This window comes from Cherax quadricarinatus, chromosome 5 (genome assembly GCF_038502225.1).
Source record: "Cherax quadricarinatus isolate ZL_2023a chromosome 5, ASM3850222v1, whole genome shotgun sequence".
Lineage (NCBI taxonomy): Eukaryota > Metazoa > Arthropoda > Malacostraca > Decapoda > Parastacidae > Cherax > Cherax quadricarinatus.
Window position 1 is genome coordinate 27,486,784 of NC_091296.1, and position 19,511 is coordinate 27,506,294.

The 19,511-nt window shown below is 42.4% G+C and overlaps 1 protein-coding gene across 1 annotated transcript in view; it reads left to right on the forward strand.

Annotated features, from left to right (window-relative positions):
• Positions 1–19,511, forward strand: part of LOC128684790 (uncharacterized) — a 143,813-nt gene that overhangs the window by 68,074 nt on the left and 56,228 nt on the right. Inside the window, exons 3-5 of the mRNA XM_053771058.2 lie at positions 4,597–4,705; positions 5,047–6,723; positions 15,645–16,828. Coding sequence (XP_053627033.1) covers positions 4,597–4,705; positions 5,047–6,723; positions 15,645–16,828 — 2,970 coding nt within the window. The remainder of the gene's footprint in view (positions 1–4,596; positions 4,706–5,046; positions 6,724–15,644; positions 16,829–19,511) is intronic.

Consider the following 19,511-nt stretch of genomic DNA (forward strand, 5'->3'; position numbering starts at 1 on the left):
GTTTGTAAGTAGAAAGAGTACACTCTATAATAACGATTAAAAGTACAGTCTAGTAAATACTGAAACCAGCATCATAGTTGTTTAGTATTATCAAGTATTATGTACGTGCTATACCGAAATGTCGTTATGCATGCATGACTGTGTGTGTGTGAGAGAGAGAGAGAGAGAGAGAGAGAGAGAGAGAGAGATAGAGACATTTATACCACGAGCAAGAGCCCTCAGTATTCTTTGGAGAAAGAGCCTAGATATATGTGAAAAAGTCATGAGACGGCAGATTACACATTTCATGGAGTAGCACAGTCGGCATAACCCAAACCCGTATGGTTTTAGAGCAGGACGATCATGCCTGTCGCAGCTGTTGACCCACTATAAAAGAATTATTACAGAGGCATTTGAAGACAACCAAAATGCATATGTGATATACACAGATTTTGCAAAAGCATTTGACAAATGTGATCATGGGGTGATTGCACACACAAGGAGGCTCATGGGCATTACAGGGAAGGTAGACAGATGGATTTTCGGGTTCCTAACACACACAACACAAAAAGTAGTAGTAAACACAGCAAAATCTAGTATCAGCGATATAAAAATCTCAGTTCCTCAAGGCACTGTCCTGGCACCTCTGCTGTTTCTTATCCTCATAGCAGACATAGATAAAAACACCCGTCACAATTTTTTATCATTATTTGCAGATGACACTAAAATAAGCATGAAGGTCACCGGTAGAAGACATTGAAACGTTACAGGAAGATATAAGCAGTATTTTCCAGTGGGCAGTAGAGAACGTGGCGTTCGGTGGTGATACGTTCCAACTGCTTAGGTATGGAAAGAATGAAGAACTCATAAGGATAAGGAGCACTATACAAAACTCAAGAGAATCGTCAAATAGAACGAAAGAAACACGTGAAAGACTTGAGAATAATTTTGTCAGCTGACCTTTCAAGGAACATAGTAAGACAAAGGTCACGACAGTCAGGAGGATGAAAGGGTGGGTAATGAGAACCTTCAGAACAAGGGAAATAATGCCACTGGTAATACTTTTCATATCGCTAGTGCTCTCTCATTTGGAATATTGCCGAGTGCTGATGGCCCCTTTCAGGGCATGAGAAATATCAGAACTGGAACAAATACAGAGATTGTTTACGGCCCACATAGTCAGTACAGCATTTAAATTGCTTGGAATGCCTTAAAATCTTAAATATGTATTCACTGAAACAGGGGGGAGAGAGAAATACATAATATATACCTGGAAAGTACTGGAGGGCCTGGTCCCAATTTTGCACACTACCATAACATACTGGAGCAAGAGATAAGGAAGTGCAAAATAAACCTAGTGAAAAGCAGGGGTGCGGTGGGCATGATAAAGGAATTCTGTATCGACATCCATGGCCCCAGATTATTCATCATCTTACCAGAAGATATCAGAAACACTGCTGGAACAAGTGTAGAAGTTTTCAAGAGGAAATTGGACAAGTATCTTCACCACGTGCCAGGTCAACCAAACTGTGATGGATATGGGAGGCTGCGGACCACCAGCAGTAATAGCCTGGTTGACCAGGCTATCACCAGACGAGTAGAAAGACTCAAAACTCATCAGAGGTAAAGGTATACATACATACATCATAAATAACGTTGAAAGTGCTTGCGAATGTAGTCCCAAATGTGCACACTGCCATAACAACATACTGGAGCGAGAGATGTGGAAGGATGTGTAGATTAAACCTTGTGAAAGGCAGGGGCACCATGGGCATAATAAGAGAACACTGTATCAACGTTACCAGCCTTACCACTACTACTTTTTCTACCTCTCTTGGTCCCGTCCTTCCCCCTCCCCCCCACCTGTATGTATGTATATATATATATATATATATATATATATATATATATATATATATATATATATATATATATATTTTTTTTTTTTTTTTTTTATTATCACACCGGCCGAGTCCCACCAAGGCAGGGTGGCCCGAAAAAGAAAAACTTTCACCATCATTCACTCCATCACTGTCTTGCCAGAAGGGTGCTTTACACTACAGTTTTTAAACTGCAACATTAACACCCCTCCTTCAGAGTGCAGGCACTGTACTTCCCATCTCCAGAACTCAAGTCCGGCCTGCCGGTTTCCCTGAATCCCTTCATAAATGTTACTTTGCTCACACTCCAACAGCACGTCAAGTATTAAAAACCATTTGTCTCCATTCACTCCTATCAAACACGCTCACGCATGCCTGCTGGAAGTCCAAGCCCCTCGCACACAAAACCTCCTTTACCCCCTCCCTCCAACCCTTCCTAGGCCGACCCCTACCCCGCCTTCCTTCCACTACAGACTGATACACTCTTGAAGTCATTCTGTTTCGCTCCATTCTCTCTACATGTCCGAACCACCTCAACAACCCTTCCTCAGCCCTCTGGACAACAGTTTTGGTAATCCCGCACCTCCTCCTAACTTCCAAACTACTAATTCTCTGCATTTTATTCACACCACACATTGCCCTCAGACATGACATCTCCACTGCCTCCAGCCTTCTCCTCGCTGCAACATTCATCACCCACGCTTCACACCCATATAAGAGCGTTGGTAAAACTATACTCTCATACATTCCCCTCTTTGCCTCCAAGGACAAAGTTCTTTGTCTCCACAGACTCCTAAGTGCACCACTCACTCTTTTTCCCTCATCAATTCTATGATTCACCTCATCTTTCATAGACCCATCCGCTGACACGTCCACTCCCAAATATCTGAATACGTTCACCTCCTCCATACTCTCTCCCTCCAATCTGATATTCAATCTTTCATCACCTAATCTTTTTGTTATCCTCATAACCTTACTCTTTCCTGTATTCACCTTTAATTTTCTTCTTTTGCACACCCTACCAAATTCATCCACCAATCTCTGCAACTTCTCTTCAGAATCTCCCAAGAGCACAGTGTCATCAGCAAAGAGCAGCTGTGACAACTCCCACTTTGTGTGTGATTCTTTATCTTTTAACTCCACGCCTCTTGCCAAGACCCTCGCATTTACTTCTCTTACAACCCCATCTATAAATATATTAAACAACCACGGTGACATCACACATCCTTGTCTAAGGCCTACTTTTACTGGGAAAAAATTTCCCTCTTTCCTACATACTCTAACTTGAGCCTCACTATCCTCGTAAAAACTCTTCACTGCTTTCAGTAACCTACCTCCTACACCATACACTTGCAACATCTGCCACATTGCCCCCCTATCCACCCTGTCATACGCCTTTTCCAAATCCATAAATGCCACAAAGACCTCTTTAGCCTTATCTAAATACTGTTCACTTATATATATATAATATATATATTGTGTATATATATATATATATATATATATATATATATATATATATATATATACTGGCTCCGTCACTCTTGTTTTAGTGTGACTGTAAATGGTCCAAGTCGGACCGAAACGTCGTTTTAAGTTTTTCCTCTTATGTGCGGGTTATTTGTGTATTGCTCTAGTCACGGTATTGTGCCTTTTAGTTCTTTAGTGTATCAACGTCTTTCGTCACAGCGTTTTTAACGTCTTGCCAGAAGAGATTAGAAACACTGCCGAAGCAAGTATAGAAGTTTTCAAGAGGGAACTGGACAATTTCCTCAGACAAGTACCGGATCAACCAGGCTGTGATAGATACATGGACCATTGGGCCGCCATCAGCAACAGCCTGGTTGACCAGACAAGTACCTGATATTCCTGACCCAGGGTCATGCAGAGTGCATGATGTCAAGTTGTAGGTAAGGTGCTGCTATTACACGTGCCCACACCCACCTAAAAAATGTTACTCTTTCTATAACGTCCGAAGCGTTTTTCAGAGACTTTAGTGCGGTTGCCCATATGATTATTTAACAGCTGTGGTTAACTTGACCATATGGAATAATTTTGACTCCAGGCTTTTAATGCACTTGTCGCCGTTGCCCAGCGGTGAGAGTAGCCACTCTCATTGCTGAGGTCCAGGTAACAAACCCTGGAGATTAACATCTAGGCTTTTAATGTGTAATAGTATGTATGCTGGTGTAAATATATTTATTGTCCTGAGCATCGAGTAACTGTCTTGCTCCTATGATCCAGAACTCCATTTTTATTGAACTTTGTAATTCAGGGTTGTAGTAAGTGTAGCAGTAAGTCTGTGTTCTACGTTATTTTTTTTCTCAGTATGGCATGATATTTTTTTCACTATTCATGCTGTGTGTGGCCGGGGTTGGGGGAGGAGAAAACTTGCTTTATTATCCTAATTTTAGTCTAAGGAGAGATTACGTAGCTAGATATGTAGACAACTCCCTCCCATCTTTATTGACCATAAAGTTTTCTGTAAGATCGTTTCCATATCGAGAATTATTTTAAGGAAGCCCAGTAGTGTGGCTGCTTAAATTATTTCAAGTGTAAGACAAAATAGTTTATATTGTATGTATCAACTGGAGTGGCAGTGTTTTGCCAAAATATTTAGCTAATGCCACGAGCAATTTGTGGTATTTTTCCTTGTTATAATTGTCATTATGACAGTGCATTAATAATTACTCTGAGGTCTTGCAACGAATCTCAGTCTTCACTGTACGTTTGTCAGGTCTAGCGACGTGGGGTAGACGTGTCGGAAAGAAACTTGAGCAGCTCACTCGTACACCTAGCAAAGAAAAGGTCAGCTCTGGCAGGTTCTCCAGGTCCAACTCTACCAGGTGAGTTTCCAAACTCCTTCCTAGTCAGCACCACCAGTAGCTTTGCATACGTCACCTAGAACACTTAAGGTTAAAAACATCTCAGTTGGCCTGTAACCGGACCGCGATAGTAAATGGAAAATAGAGCCTCCCATTCTTTGAAAGCTGAATGACCCTCACGGTAATATTGTATGGTAATATTGTATCAATGTAATATTGTATAATTATAATGAGTATGTATTACTTAAATGTTAAAATGATCTGTTAATAAAGTTTTGGTAAATGAATTTCAAGCAGGAGTTGTAGGTTTTTTAAAAGTCGCACTAAGTTGACAGTAAACAATACTGTTTTTTCTCTTAAAGGTCAACTAGCTCGACCAGTACGTCACCGTCGTCGCCGTTACCAGGACTGTCATGGGGAAGAAGGTCGGTGCCAGGGACACCTTCCCCGGAGAGTCGCAGTGCAGAAGGTCGCCTCCTGTACCGCTCATGCTCAGCCTCACAGCTGGGCACTTATGTGGCTGCCGAAGATCCCGCAGCTGGTCTGGACCTCACTCGCACCAGCCCCTCCCAGACCACCGCTGTCTACGTACCCACCAAGACGGTCAGCTGTGAGAATATCTCGTCCTTGGGGGGCACGAGGGCATCCTTCCCTCATGCCTTCCTCCGCTCCCGTCCCCCAGCAACCCCACAGAAGCAGCTTCAGGAGCCCCTCATCCAGGCCCCTACAGACACCCCGACTCGTCCCGCTAGCAGACGGATGACGACGCTGCGGGATTCTGTGTGTGATGAAGATACGAGAGAATTAATACGGCAGAAATTGCGAGCAGTATCGGAAGAGAACTGCGCTGTTAACCCTGCTCATCGAGGGATCAGTGGCTTCAAGCTAAGACTCCACCCGATCCCCACACCTCTCCAGCCTCGAACTCGCTCCTATTCAGCAACGGCTATCACGGAGCAAGACATAATTTTTTCTCCAATTCAAAAGGAAATGCAAAACCCGTGTCCGCCTCAGAGGCCCCATAGATACCGGAGTCGCAGTGAACAGAGGTCTGCGGCCGTGTACCTCAGTAGCAACGAGAGTGGTTACGAGAGTGACGGTGGCGGTGGTCGCCACGAGTCTCCCAAAACTAAGGTGAAGAAGACTGAGAGTGATGCAGACTCCGGTGTCAGCACGGAGAGCCATTCCGAGACCAACTCAGACTCGGGCTCCCTCACGGGAGCCGACCATCCAGCCTTCGACCATTACTCTAAACTAGACAATTATGCCAGACTAGAAAAATATGTTAAACCTGATAACTATCCTAATGTTAACTACACCAAACCTGATAATTATCCTAATCTCCATAATTACAATAAGCCTGGTAATTATCCTAATCTCGATAATTACTCCAAACCCGACTATTCCAAATTGGATGGGTTCGCTAAGCTAGACGACATACCGAACGCTGAATTACGGAGCAAACCCAGTAACCAGAACGACCCTGGCATGACCACACCCAGGTATAACGACAACTACACCGACTGTTGCAGACCCTCTCGTTACACCCGCCACCAGGCTGCATCACAGACCAGACCGCCCGTATATAATCTGACAGACGAGGAGAAACTGGTACCAGTTCGTCCCCAGCGGGGTCCTAGGCGACTTTCGGACCCTCAGGACTTGATCATTCGCCGCCAGAGATTCTTAGCATCCCAGCTGGAACGGCGTACGTCACCACTGAGCCCACTGCGAGGTGCCCTCAGCGTGTTCAGGGAGGACGGGGAGGCTGGGTGCCCGTGGTGGGAAGGCAACACTCCCCTGCGGGGACACTTGCGAAGTACATCGCTCTGCAGGCCAGTGGAGTCGTACTCGTCAGCGCCGCTGTCGTTACCGGTGTCACTCTCGCACTCGCCCACGCCGCGCACTTTCCGGCTCATGAGACTGGTGAAGGACCACACGGGGGAGCTGGGTATCTACATCACCGCTCGCAGGAACTCCCGCGGCGCCACCACCGGTTACGTCATCGCTCACATAGAGAAAAACGGCCTAACAGACAGGTAAAACATACTCTCTCCTCATCCTACCATATTCTTCTCATCCTACCATATTCTTCTCATCCTACCTGGTCATGGACCGGACCGCGGGGGCATTGATCCCCGGAATAACCTCCAGGAATAACCTCCAGGTATGCTCCTCAGCCTACCATATGCTCCTCACCATACCATATCCTCATCCTACCATATGCTCCTCACCATACCATATCCTCATCCTGCCATATGCTCTTCATTATTCCATATGCCCCTCAGAATATACATCTTTGCTGTTAATACTGCTATTGCTGTTATTTCTACTATTGATATTACCACTTCTGTTGCTATTGCTGTTAATGCTATTGCTACTATTGTTGCTATTACTACTACTGTTATTGCTATTGTTGATATTACTTCTGTTGTTATTGCTACTATTATTGCTATTACTACTATTGATTTTACTACTTTTGCTATTACTATTATTGTTGCTATTACTGTTTATTACAACTACTGTTGCTATTACTGCTACTGTGTATTACTACTGTTGCTATTACTACTAGTGCTGCTGTTACTATTATTACTGTTGCTATTACTATTATGACTGTTAATATTACTACTGTTGTTACTACTGCCGTTGCTCTTACTATTGCTATTATTACTGTTAATGTTGTTATTACTGTTATTACTACTACTGTTATTATTACTACTATTGCTTCTTGTTTTATTGTGTGTTGTACATGTATGTTTTTATGGCTATGAGCGTTGAGGGACCTACTTGCTCCAAGTGCTCGGTGAATGACACTATTGCCGCTGCTATTGCTATTACTACTGTGCTACTATTTTACTACTGCCACCAACACCACCAAGTACTGTGCTCTCTCCATCCATGGTCAGCTCGGTCATTCCACTGCAACAATTAGTTGGAGCTAATTGTTGCAGTGAGAGCAACCAACCACAGCAAGTATCTATTCAGCTGCTACACTATTGAGGTGGCGTCTGAGTTGTATCTAGTTAAAGGGCTTGTCCAACCGGTTCTTAAGAGACTGACTTGTGTTAATACTGTACTGACAACATCAGAGGGATGTGTGTTGGTGCAGCACAAATGAAAAAAAGAAATCTGTTGTGCACTGACTTGGTTCTGGCAAAGAAGGAATCTCTGGTAAATGATGTTGAAGTTAATGATGAGCTTCTAGAAAGTGACCACAAATCAATTTGTTTCGGTATTTCATGGAATTATCTTAATGACGATAAAATCTAGGTCCCTAATTTCCAAGCTGCAGATTATATGGGGCGGAGGGATTATTATGACTTAGAATTATCATGATGGGGGCTGGATACACGATGATGATAATTAAACACAAGTGCAACACTTGGGTATCTTTATTGAGGAAACGTTTCGCCACACAGTGGCTTCATCAAAGAAGAATGGTGAAGATCAGAAGTTTGAGGTAATCAGTCCTTCAGCCTAGAGTCGATGTAATCAGTCCATCAGTCTTGAAAAGATGGCAGCATATGCGTGAATAAGTGACTGATATATCGTACTGAGGTGAGGCAGTCGTAGGAGATATAACGTTGGACAAATCCAGTGTGATATCCGTTCTCTTAACCATTTATATACACAATGATGATGGATGTCTCTGTGGCGTCGCCCAAGCTGCATATATTTCTAATAGAGAAATTTGATCAAATGTAGCTGACCCTAAGTGGATGAGTAATGCAGTAAAACATCTCTGAGGCAGATATAAAAAGCATTTACAGGAGAGTTAAAAAAGAGGAGTTTATTGACCAGTATATTAAATTTAAGAGAAATCAAAAAATTGAATAAGGACAGCTAAAAGGGCTTCTTTCAGGCCAATAGACGTAAGATTAAAGGAAAAGATAAGCCTACTTAAATGTAACTTAAGTCACTTTACAATTATTGACGAAGAAATGTGTACTATTTTGTCTCCGTTTTTACACTCAATAATACGAACAAAATCAAAAAGATCATTAATTATATAGGTTAGAGCAAAAATAAAAGTTCAGAGTTACCAGTGACAGTACTCAGACACACTGCCCCAAAGAACTGTTGTCAAAGGTTCTAATTTCCTGCACAGATCAACACAAGCTGGTATTGTACCAGATAAGTGAAAAGTGGTAAATATGATACCCACTTGCAAGACGGGAGACATGTCCTCACCTTTAAATTATAGACCAATCAGTCTAACCTCAATTGTAGGATGGTCGATGGAATCAATTTCTGATTCAGTTGAAATCCACCTCGAAGGGGAAGAAATTTCTCCATCTTGAGAGAGGAGAAATTATCTCTTGGGTTGAGGTGACTGATAGGCAAGAGTGCATTAAAGGAGAGAACCCAGAATGGGGACCTATTACAAGTGGTGTGCCACAAGGGTCAGCGTTGGGACCTATGTATTTCACAAGCTACACATATGATGTAGATGAAGAATAAATAATAAGTTAGCCAATGACACTGAAGATACCCGAATAATGCTTCCTGGGATCAACGCCCTTGCTTAGTTCCAGACCAGGCCTCCTGGAGGATCAAGGCCTGATCAGCCAGGCTGTTACAACTGGCCGCTTGCGTTGAATGTACTAATCACAGCCTACCTGGTCAGAAACTTGTCCAGTTTCCTCTTGAAGACTGCTAGAGGTTTGTCGGCAATTCCCCTTATGAACGGAGGGAGGCTGGTGAAGAATCGGGAGCGTTTGACACTCAACTTCTCTCTTAGTGTACTCATCATGTCCCTACATTATATTCAAGGTGATGTGCTCCGTCTGCCAAGTGTCTTGCTTTCACATGGAGTGATTCTGATGTGTAGATTGGGGATCAGTGTCTCCAAGATTTTCTGTGTAAATTGTGATGTACCTTTGTCGCCTACGTTCCAAGGAATACAGATGAAAGGACTGTAGGCGTTTCCAGTAGTTTATACGTGCCGTAAGATACTTTCTGATGAGGACACTTGAACTACTGGATAAACTGGATAGGTTGATGCTGTGGTCGGAGAAGTGACGGATGTTGTTCAGTACGGACAATGTAATGTTTTTATCCTAATAACTACGGTACTTAAGCTAAATAATGAAGATCTTAATCAAAATGAATGTGAAAAAAATTCAGGAGTTCTGGTTAGTAGAAATTTAAAAGCAAGACAACAGTGCATTAAGTGTTTGCAATAATGCTGATAGAATTCTTGATATGAAGGGCTTCATATTAAGAAGTATAAATAGAAGTCTTAAATATATTCTCCAACTTTTTATATCCTTGGTAAGGCATCATTTAGATTATGCTGCTCGGTTCTGGTCTCGTATTACAGAATGAACGTAAATACGCTGGAAAATTTACAGTTTAAGATGAAGTTGATCCCATATATCAGACACCTTGCCCACAAAGATAGGCTGAAGGCACTGAATTTGCACTCAGGAAAGACGTAGAATTAATGACGATATTAAAGTGTACAGCTGGAAAACAGAAATAAAAAAAAGGGATATAAATAATGATGTTGAAAATAACTAACGAAGACAGAACTCAAAGCAATGGATTCAAATTGGAGAAATTTAGATTTAGAAAGGATATATGGAAGTACTCGTTAGGCTGCCGAGTTGTAGATGAGTGGCACAACTCTCAAGAAGCGTCATTGGCAGCGAAAACTTGGGGTAGGTTTCAATTTAGGTAGGATATGAGTAGGTGTTAGACCTTCCTAGCATGGGCCAATAGGCCTACTGCAGTGTTCCTGCATTATTCTATTTTTAATTTCATTGCATCTCATGTTGCTTCAAGTTATTGTGTTACCTTATAATGTAGGAGTTTATTAAGGCTTGTTTTAATATATCAGTTAACCTGCACTTTGTGTCAGATACATTCTTACAGACCATTTTACCAGCTCAGGACTCCAATAGGTAGTGATCAACTGGTTTACCTGGAGACCTGGAGAGAGTTTCGGGGGTCAACGCCCCCGCGGCCCGGTCTGTGACCAGGCCTCCTGGTGGATCAGCGCCTGATCAACCAGGCTGTTGCTGCTGGCTGCACGCAAACCAACGTACGAGCCACAGCCCGGCTGATCAGGAACTGACTTTAGGTGCTTGTCCAGTGCCAGCTTGAAGACATAGTCTTGCTGGGGTCAGCCAGAAGCCGGCGGGTCATAGCTTAACTAGACATGTGTCAGAAAACAACTTTTCATCTTGAGAAACAATGCACCACCACCAGTATCCCTCATCAGCAAGGTTGTGATGTATACGTGGAGCTGCCAGCCGCAGCTTCCAACACACCGCTTCATAAGATCATCAGAGAGGAGGTCATCCTGTATGGGAATGTGCCGTGATGATGGAGAAGAGCTCTTAAGCCAAGGAATTAAACACCACCCTTCTCTTCATCGGTCGCTGTGTAACCCTCAACAAGGGAGAGAAATTGTATAAAATACCAACATGATGTAAAAATTGACACATGCAGTGTAATGCGATCTTTTATTGACTAAGTTTCGCCCACATAATGGGCTTTATCAAGTCGCAAACAAATCTGTTTGTGACTTGATAAAAGATCGCTTTATACTGCATTTGTCAATAAAAGATGGCATTATACTGCATTTGTCTTTTTCTAGCCCCCCACGAGTTGAGCGAATGTAATTTCACATGTAGGAAACAAGCCAGACTTGGCTAGTGACCTGGCCGGGAGTGGCGATTTTCGGAAGCACTTCAAAGTAAATTGAAGGAAAATAGTGGAAGAGATCAGATAACTTAGAGAAACAGAATTATGAAGCGCGTACCTGAAGGTGGGAGGCTGACAGCAGTGATAGTGTAGCTGAGAGTCAGTATTAATGAGAAGTAACAAGAGACAGTAGTGATGAGGTGGGAGTGTAGCTGAGAGTCAGTATTAATGAGAAGTAACAAGAGACAGTAGTAGTGAGCTGGGAGTGTAGCTGAGAGAAGTAACAAGAGACAGTAGTGATGAGGTGGGAGTGTAGCTGAGAGAAGTAACAAGAGACAATAGTGGTGAGATGGTAATGTAGCTGAGAGTCAGTATTAATGAGAGGTAACAAGAGACAGTAGTAGTGAGGTGGGAGTGTAGCTGAGAGAGTATTAATGAGAGAAGCAACAAGAGATAGTAGTGGTGAGGTGGGAGTGTAACTGAGAGAGTATTAATGAGAGAAGTAACAAGAGACAGTAGTAGTGAGGTGGGAGGCTCCAGGATGGCGCGAGCACTGGCCTTCACACTCAGCACCTGGCTTCTCCACCGCCAGCACGTCCCCTGCACCCTCCCCTACCCTTCCTCACAAGCTCATCCAGTGTACCATCCCTCACTTACACATACCCCACGCACCTATCATCCCCCTCCAGCACACCCTTCACTTATCTTCCCATGTATTGCATGGCAAAGCAGCTAGGGCCCCCGTGTATTGTATGGCAAAACAGTTAGGCCCCCGTGTATTGTATGGCAAAACAGGCCCCCTGCATTGCATGGCAAAGCAGCTAAGCCCCGTGTATTGTATGGCAAAGCAGCTAGGCCCCGTGTATTGTATGGCAAAAACCGCTAGGGTCCCCGTGTATTGTATGGCAAAAACAGCTAGGCCCCAGTGTATTGTATGGCAAAGCAGCTAGGCCCCCGTGTGCTGTAGAGTAGCTAGGCTTCTGTATATTATATGGTAAAGGAGCTAAGCTCCCGTGTATTGTACAGGAACGCAGCTAAGCTACCGCATATTGTATTGTACGTTTATTAAATTGAAGATTTCATTTTATTGTTGTCATGCCTCTTGGCTGATAAGTGAAGAGGTGATTTTCTCAGTAGTAGTAACCAGTTACCAGTAACCAGTGTACCGTTGACTCAACGACCAACCGTCTCTGCCTGAGTCACTGTCTATTCATATTGAGCTGACCTGGCATTATTCAAAGACCCTCTATGGGTACGTGGGCGGCCGGTCAGTTAGTGTTACGAGTGTGAGCAAGGAGATAGGTACGGTTGCAAGGGCTCTCTCCACATATCTGCAATTATACGTAATAACAGCCTACGTGAGTATTTCTTACCTAATCCACGTGTCGAACTCCCACATGATAATTTATTTAATCCTGAAGATTTGCTGCGTCCTCGATGAATACCATTCTTGTTGAAATTCTAGAGTCGTCCACAAATAAAAAAAAAAATAACGTGCTATGATTTGTATCTGTGTAAAATATACGAGTGAGAAATATAATTGGAGCGTGTACTGTGCCTTGGGCAATACGGCTCTTTTCCTGTTGACTGCTGTTTTTTGGGGGGTTCGATTTCTTAGAAAGTTGAATATCCATCTATTTTTTTTATTTCTGTTGCATAGATCTTGTGTGCTATTACACCGAAGGGTTTTGCAAAATGTTATATTGGTGCTAATGCAAGTGTCATTGATTCTGCCTTGAAGTGTTGCTAGGGACGAGCCTGACCCAAGGCCGGGCTCTGGGAGTAGACAAACTCTCGGAACTCGTCAGAGGTCCCTCCCTTTCCAGTGCCTGTTCTGAGCCCGAGTGTCATGGTTGTCTTACCAGCCACTGTAGGTACTGCTAAGTTTTCACGTGGGTGCCTCAACCAGGATGTAAAGGTTTGTAAGAACTTATAATTCCCTCCTTCAATATAGTGGTCTATAGGAGAGATTCCTTTTATTTGAGAGGAGACTATTGCAAAGTTTTTGGGGCGACTTTAGGTACTTACGTAATTATTATTTTGTGTACATACTTCTCCTTAATTTTTTATTGGGTCATTTTTTCATGGTTTACAATGCTTCCGCTCTCATTGGATACTGCAGTGTGCATATTTATAAAAAGTCCGTCCAGTATTTCCATGTGTGAATATACGTCTTCCTTGGTTTTAAGATGTTAACAAACGGGTCGTAATAAAGTTGGTAGAATTACCGACAATATGTAAAGTAAAAGGACACAAGTGCAACTAATGTGACATTTATTGTGGCCACAATAAATGTCACATTAGTTGCACTTGTGTCCTTTTACTTAACAAACGGGTCATCTGAAGATGTTCTTAGTCAACAAATGGATCATCGTATGACAAACTCGATCAAAAAAAATTTTTTTACTAGTTCAGCGAGTAGAATCTGGATGATTTTGGGCCTTTCTACTTAATGTGCTTGAGTGAATGGATGTGAGCAATAGATGTTGTGTGCACAGTCTCGTGATCCGTAGTCTGGCCAGTGTTGTAGTCTAATGTAAAAGTTCCTAAAGAGCATCATCATGATAGTGGTTTACTGTCTCATGTGTAGAAAGATGTCGCTTTTCATCCTATAATTTTGCTTTTGAGTTTTATTAACTATTGTGGTTATAAATTAATTTCTGACATGAATACTCCTAGATCTCATTTGTGCTTTATAGTATGATTTGCATAAGTCTCATATGACAGTTCTATTTATTCGTCTGTAGCGAAAAAACTAAAATTTAGGTGTATATCGTTGTTTTATGTGAAGTCTGATTATATTGGATTCATCTCAAGAAGTATAAGTAACAGAAGTCCAAAATTATTTTACAGCTCTATACATCACTAGTGAGGCCTCATTTAGATTATGCTGCTCAGTTTTGGTCCCCTTACTACAGGATGGACATAGATTCATTAGAGAACATACAGAGAAGAATGGCTAAAATGATTTACTGTGTAATGAACCTCCCGTATGAAGATAGACTTAAAGCCTTAAATCTCCACTCTCTGGAGAGGCGTAGAATGAGGGCAGATATCATTGAAGTGTATAAGTGGATGACGGGCATAAACAAGGGAGACAATAAAGTACTGAGGGTGTCGAACCAGGTAAGAACCAGAAATAATGGATTTAAGTTGGATAAATTTAGATTTAGAAAGGACATAGGTAAGTACTGGTTTGTTAGGTAAGACACATATGCAACAGTTAGGTATCTTTATTTCGAAACGTTTCGCCTACACAGTAGGCTTCTTCAGTCGAGTACAGAAAGTAGGCAGGAACAGTAGAGATGTGCCTACTTTCTGTATTCGACTGAAGAAGCCTACTGTGTAGGCGAAACGTTTCGGAATAAAGTTGTCTAACTGTTGCATATGTGTCTTACCTAACAACCTGTCGGTATTGTATACCATTTTGATGTTCATCAAGTACTGGTTTTCTAACAGAGTTGTAGATGCGTGGAACAGTCTTCCCAGTGGTGTGATAGAGGCTAGGACCTTGGGTAGCTTTAAGAAGAGACTGGACAAATATATGAGTGGGAGGGGCTGGGTTTGATTGGTGTCATGGGGTACGGGAATTATTTCTTGGGTAGCTTTAGGTAGAGGTCGTTTTGATAAGGACCTGCCTCGTATGGGCCAGTAGGCCTTCTGCAGTGTTCCTACATTCTTATGTTCTTATATTGACTGGAGGGTTCACCGTGTATCTGATGCTTGGGAATACTTTTAGTTTACTTTACCTCAGGAACACACCTTCATTTTTGTTGAGGACACTGATTAGGAACTTGAAGCGTGCATGTCTCCAGTTGTCCAAGACTTCCATGAAATGTATTGAATACCTAGACATTTAGCTTGTCTTGGTCCAACAATGGTGAGAGAACCGACCTGCAAGAAACCCATGTTGCCCTGGATTGTTTACATACTTGAATTACTTTTGTTTTGCAAAATTACTTTTAACACTTAAATAATAGTTTATGTTAATGTAATCTTTCATGTACCAGGCTTTTTGAAGATCGTAAGGAAAATGAATGAGATGATTTGCTTCAGCTTTCTTCCTCGTCACACTAAAATTACAGTGGTACTCTAAAATCGCTAGTGTGTGTCAGAAAATAAATTTTATAGATTGTTAAATCTTTTTTTTTAATTACGTTTGCAATGGTGTGCATTGCATGCTCAGGTTTAATGACTTGCAGTGATGTGCATTGCATACTAAAGTTTAATGACTCCCTGACAATTTCATTAAGCAAACTTGTCTGTATGTAAAATGGGAATTTTAGCTATTCACTTCTCTCTATTGCAGGGACGGTCGCTTCCGTGTTGGTGACGAGATCATTAATGTAAACGGTCGGCGCCTGCGTGGTGTGACGTTGGACGAGGCTCGCCACATCCTGCGCAGCACGCCTAAGGAAGTGGACATCGTCATTGCCAGGGAGGTGGACGTTCATCACCACCGCGAGTACAACGCCACCTACCACGCATCAGATGATAAAACTGCGGAGGCTGAGGCTGCTCAGCGGCTGAGCGCAGCTTGTGGTGAGCTCTATGCCGCCGATAGAGCCTTCAGGAACGAACTTTTGAGCGCCGATGAAGCTCTTGGAGTGAGGCGAGAACACCTGGATACTTATAGTGAACGAAGTCTCCCACGCAGAAGGGGATCTTACTCTGATTACGATGATTATGCGGACTACACCACTTTGGCACCGCTGGAGTCTTACCTGCCGGGCTACGACCCCTCGAGAGCTACAGTATCAGTGTCAGGCACTGTATCTGTTTCAGTGCCTATTTCGGAAAGCCCGGCATCTCTACCTTCCAACATCCCAACACTGCAGTCGTCTCCTGCCACCGTATCTTCGTCAGAGCACACCCATACTACTTACTACGATATATACGTGAATAGAAAAGGTAATCTGTCTCGCTATGTTAACGGTGAGCCCAGATATTCTTCTTCCCACGATGTAAGAAATTCAAATGATGTGAGATACTCCTCGGCTAGTGACGTAAGACTTTGCGGTGATAAAGCTTTTCTCAGTGATATATACAAGTCCAAGCTCATACACGTAGAACCTGAGGACTCTCACGAGTGGGATGGTAAACACACTAGCATGATCCCGAGGCTGGAAACGACGCCACAGAAACAGGTGTTGATAGAGACAGCTTCAACCCCCTCCACCCCCTGCAGAAAGTCTCCCCACTCCAGCAGAAAATGTCCGCCAGTCGCCCAAAGACTCTCCTGTCCGCCAGGATCCATCAAACTTCCCAATCCCTCGAGGTCGGAGCCTCGAGGTCTTAGTTCCACACTGCCGCGACGCCCCAAGTCTCTCTCGATGTCGGTACAGACAGTGGCCTTCGAGAAAGGACGCGGCAGGAAGTCTCTTGGGTTTTCTATTGTAGGTGGGCGGGATTCACCGAAGGGCAGTATGGGAATATTCGTGAAGACCATCTTCCCCAACGGTCAAGCTGCCGAGGAGAACAAACTCAAGAACGGTAAGACTCATCTTTGTGTATTTTTATGCTTTCTTATATGCATGTATTTTCTTTGTCAGAATAAGTATACTGAAGTGATAATTTTGTTTACCGCCTTTAATGGCGCTCTTCTTATTTCCTTAAATAATTTATAACATGTTTTCAATGTTTGTATTACTTAGGTTTCGTCTGCATAGTTTGACAGTTTGCATAATTTTTTTTTTTTTTTTTTTTTTTTTTTTTTTTTTTTTTTTTTTTTTTTTGTGTGTGTGTGTGTGTGTGTGTGTATTTGTTCCCTGACCCCACGCAATGGTTTCTTCTGCTTCTCTCTTGTCACCCTCAAGCCCTGTCTCTATGTTCACCAATAATTTCTCACTGGGGCTGAAAAATGAAAATACTTTCTATGTTCCCTTAGCATTTGTGATCCTCAGTTTTTAATTCTTCGTAGTAAATTCTCTTTTGGCTATGCTCCTTGTTTAATAATTTGTTATTTGTCAACGATGAAGTACTCCATGCGGAGGAGTTTAGCACAAGAGTACATGGATACACAAATGGCCTAGGAACTAGATCCTAAGAGGGCTAACTGGAGTACATTTAGGTATAAGTTACGAGTTTGTCATGCTTTTATCTTGCAAGCAATTTGTATTAAGGAGATTACTTGACATATGTAGATTAGTGTGCTATATTTGTTTCCTAATTTAAAAAAATCCGGCCAACTCTCATGGTATTATAAACATAAGGATGAAAGTGTAAATTTGATAAGGTTACAGATGTAATAGTTAAGCATTCAGACTACTGGGAAAGCCTCAAGGTATTTGAGATGGACTCTCTGGAGCGAAGAGACACCTGATAATGTATACATGGAAGATACTTGAGTCCTAGTCCCAAATTTGCACACTATCATAACAGTGTATTGGATAAAGAACAAAAAGGCACAACACCATGACTGGAACAATACACCATGGGTATGGTGTGTATAATAAAGATATGAAACTAAAAAGCAATACGCAAATAACCCGCACATAGAGAGAAGCTTACGACGGCGTTTCGGTCCGACTTGGACCATTTACAAAATCAGTGACTGTAAATGGTTCAAGTCGGACCGAAACGTCGTCGCAAGCTTCTTTCTCCAATGTGCAGGTTGTTTGTGTAGTGTATTGGATGATGAGGCGTTTTCGGTGATGTGCCGTTAAATTACAATGATCAGGAAAAGCACAATGCAAACCAACGTAGATTTAGAGCAGGAAAATTATGCTTATCACAGTTGTTGAACCACCACGACAGGATTACAGACGACTTGGAAGAAAATCAAAATGCAGATGTGATATACACGGACTTTTGTGAAGGCATTTAATAAATACTATCATGGAGTGATAGCTCATAAAATGAGGTCATGTGGTATAACGGGAAAAGTAGGCAGATGGATATTCAATTTCTGATCACTAGAACACACACGAGTAGTAAATGTAAAATTCTGCCCTATCAGTTTAAAAAAAAAATCAGTACCTCAGGGCACTGTCCTGGCACCTTTGCTGTTTCTCATCCTCATATGAGAGAGAAAAATTCTCGTCACAACCTCGTATTATCATTTGCTGATGATACAGAAAATAAGCGTAGAAGTATCCTAAGTAGAAGACATTAAAAATGCAAGAGGATGAAAGGAAAACCTTCCATAGTAGAAAATAAAATGGTGGTCATTGGTGACAAAGTCCAGTTGCTCAGATGAGAAAAATGAACTCAGATATGACATACAAAAACAGGATAACCATCAACCAGAACGAAAAGAACGTGTTCTCTAAATGACAAGTCAGTTGACCTGTTAATTAGAAAATATAATAAGGCAAACGTTCTGAACGTTAGGCAGATGTCAGGGTGAATAATGACAACATTCAAAACAAGATAAATATTGCCAAAGATGATATTCAAATTGCTTGTGCTCTCATGACTCGAGTACTGTTCGGTGTTGATGGCACCATCCAGGATACCTTTACCTTTGATATACCTTTGATGAGTTCCAAGAGCTTTTTCTACTCCCAGAGCCCGGCCATGAGTCAGGCTCATCTGTTTGCCTGATCAACGAGCTGTTGCTGCTGGTGGCCCACTGCCATGCATATCCATCACAGCCTGGTTGATCTGGCACCTGGTGAAGATACTTGTCCAGTTTCCTCTTGAAGACTTCTACACTTGTCCCAGAAGTGTTTTTGATATCTTCTGGTAAGATTAAGATGTTGAATAGTCTGGGACTGCGGATGTTGATACAGTGTCCTCTTATTGTGCCCTCTGCACCCCTGCTTTTCACTGGGTTTGTTTTTCACTTCCATATCTCTCACTCCAGTATGTTGTTATGGCAGTGTGCAAATGTGGGAGTATGTCCTCAAGTACTTCCCAGGTACATATTATCATCATGTATCTCTCTCCTTCACTCCAGTAAGTACATATTCAAGACTCTAAGGCATTCCCATTAATTTAAATGCTGTATTGGCTGTGCGGGCCGTAACCGATCTCTTTTTGTCCAAGCTCTGATTTTTCTTCTGCCCTGAACGGGGCCGTCAACACTGAGCAATATTCCAAATGAGGGAGCATGAGCGATTTGTGAAGTGTCGCCATTGATGTTATTTCCCTTGTTTTGAAGGTTCTCATTGCCCACCCCTTCATCCTCCTGGCTGTCGTGACCTTTGTCTTATTGTGTTCTTTGAAAGGTCAC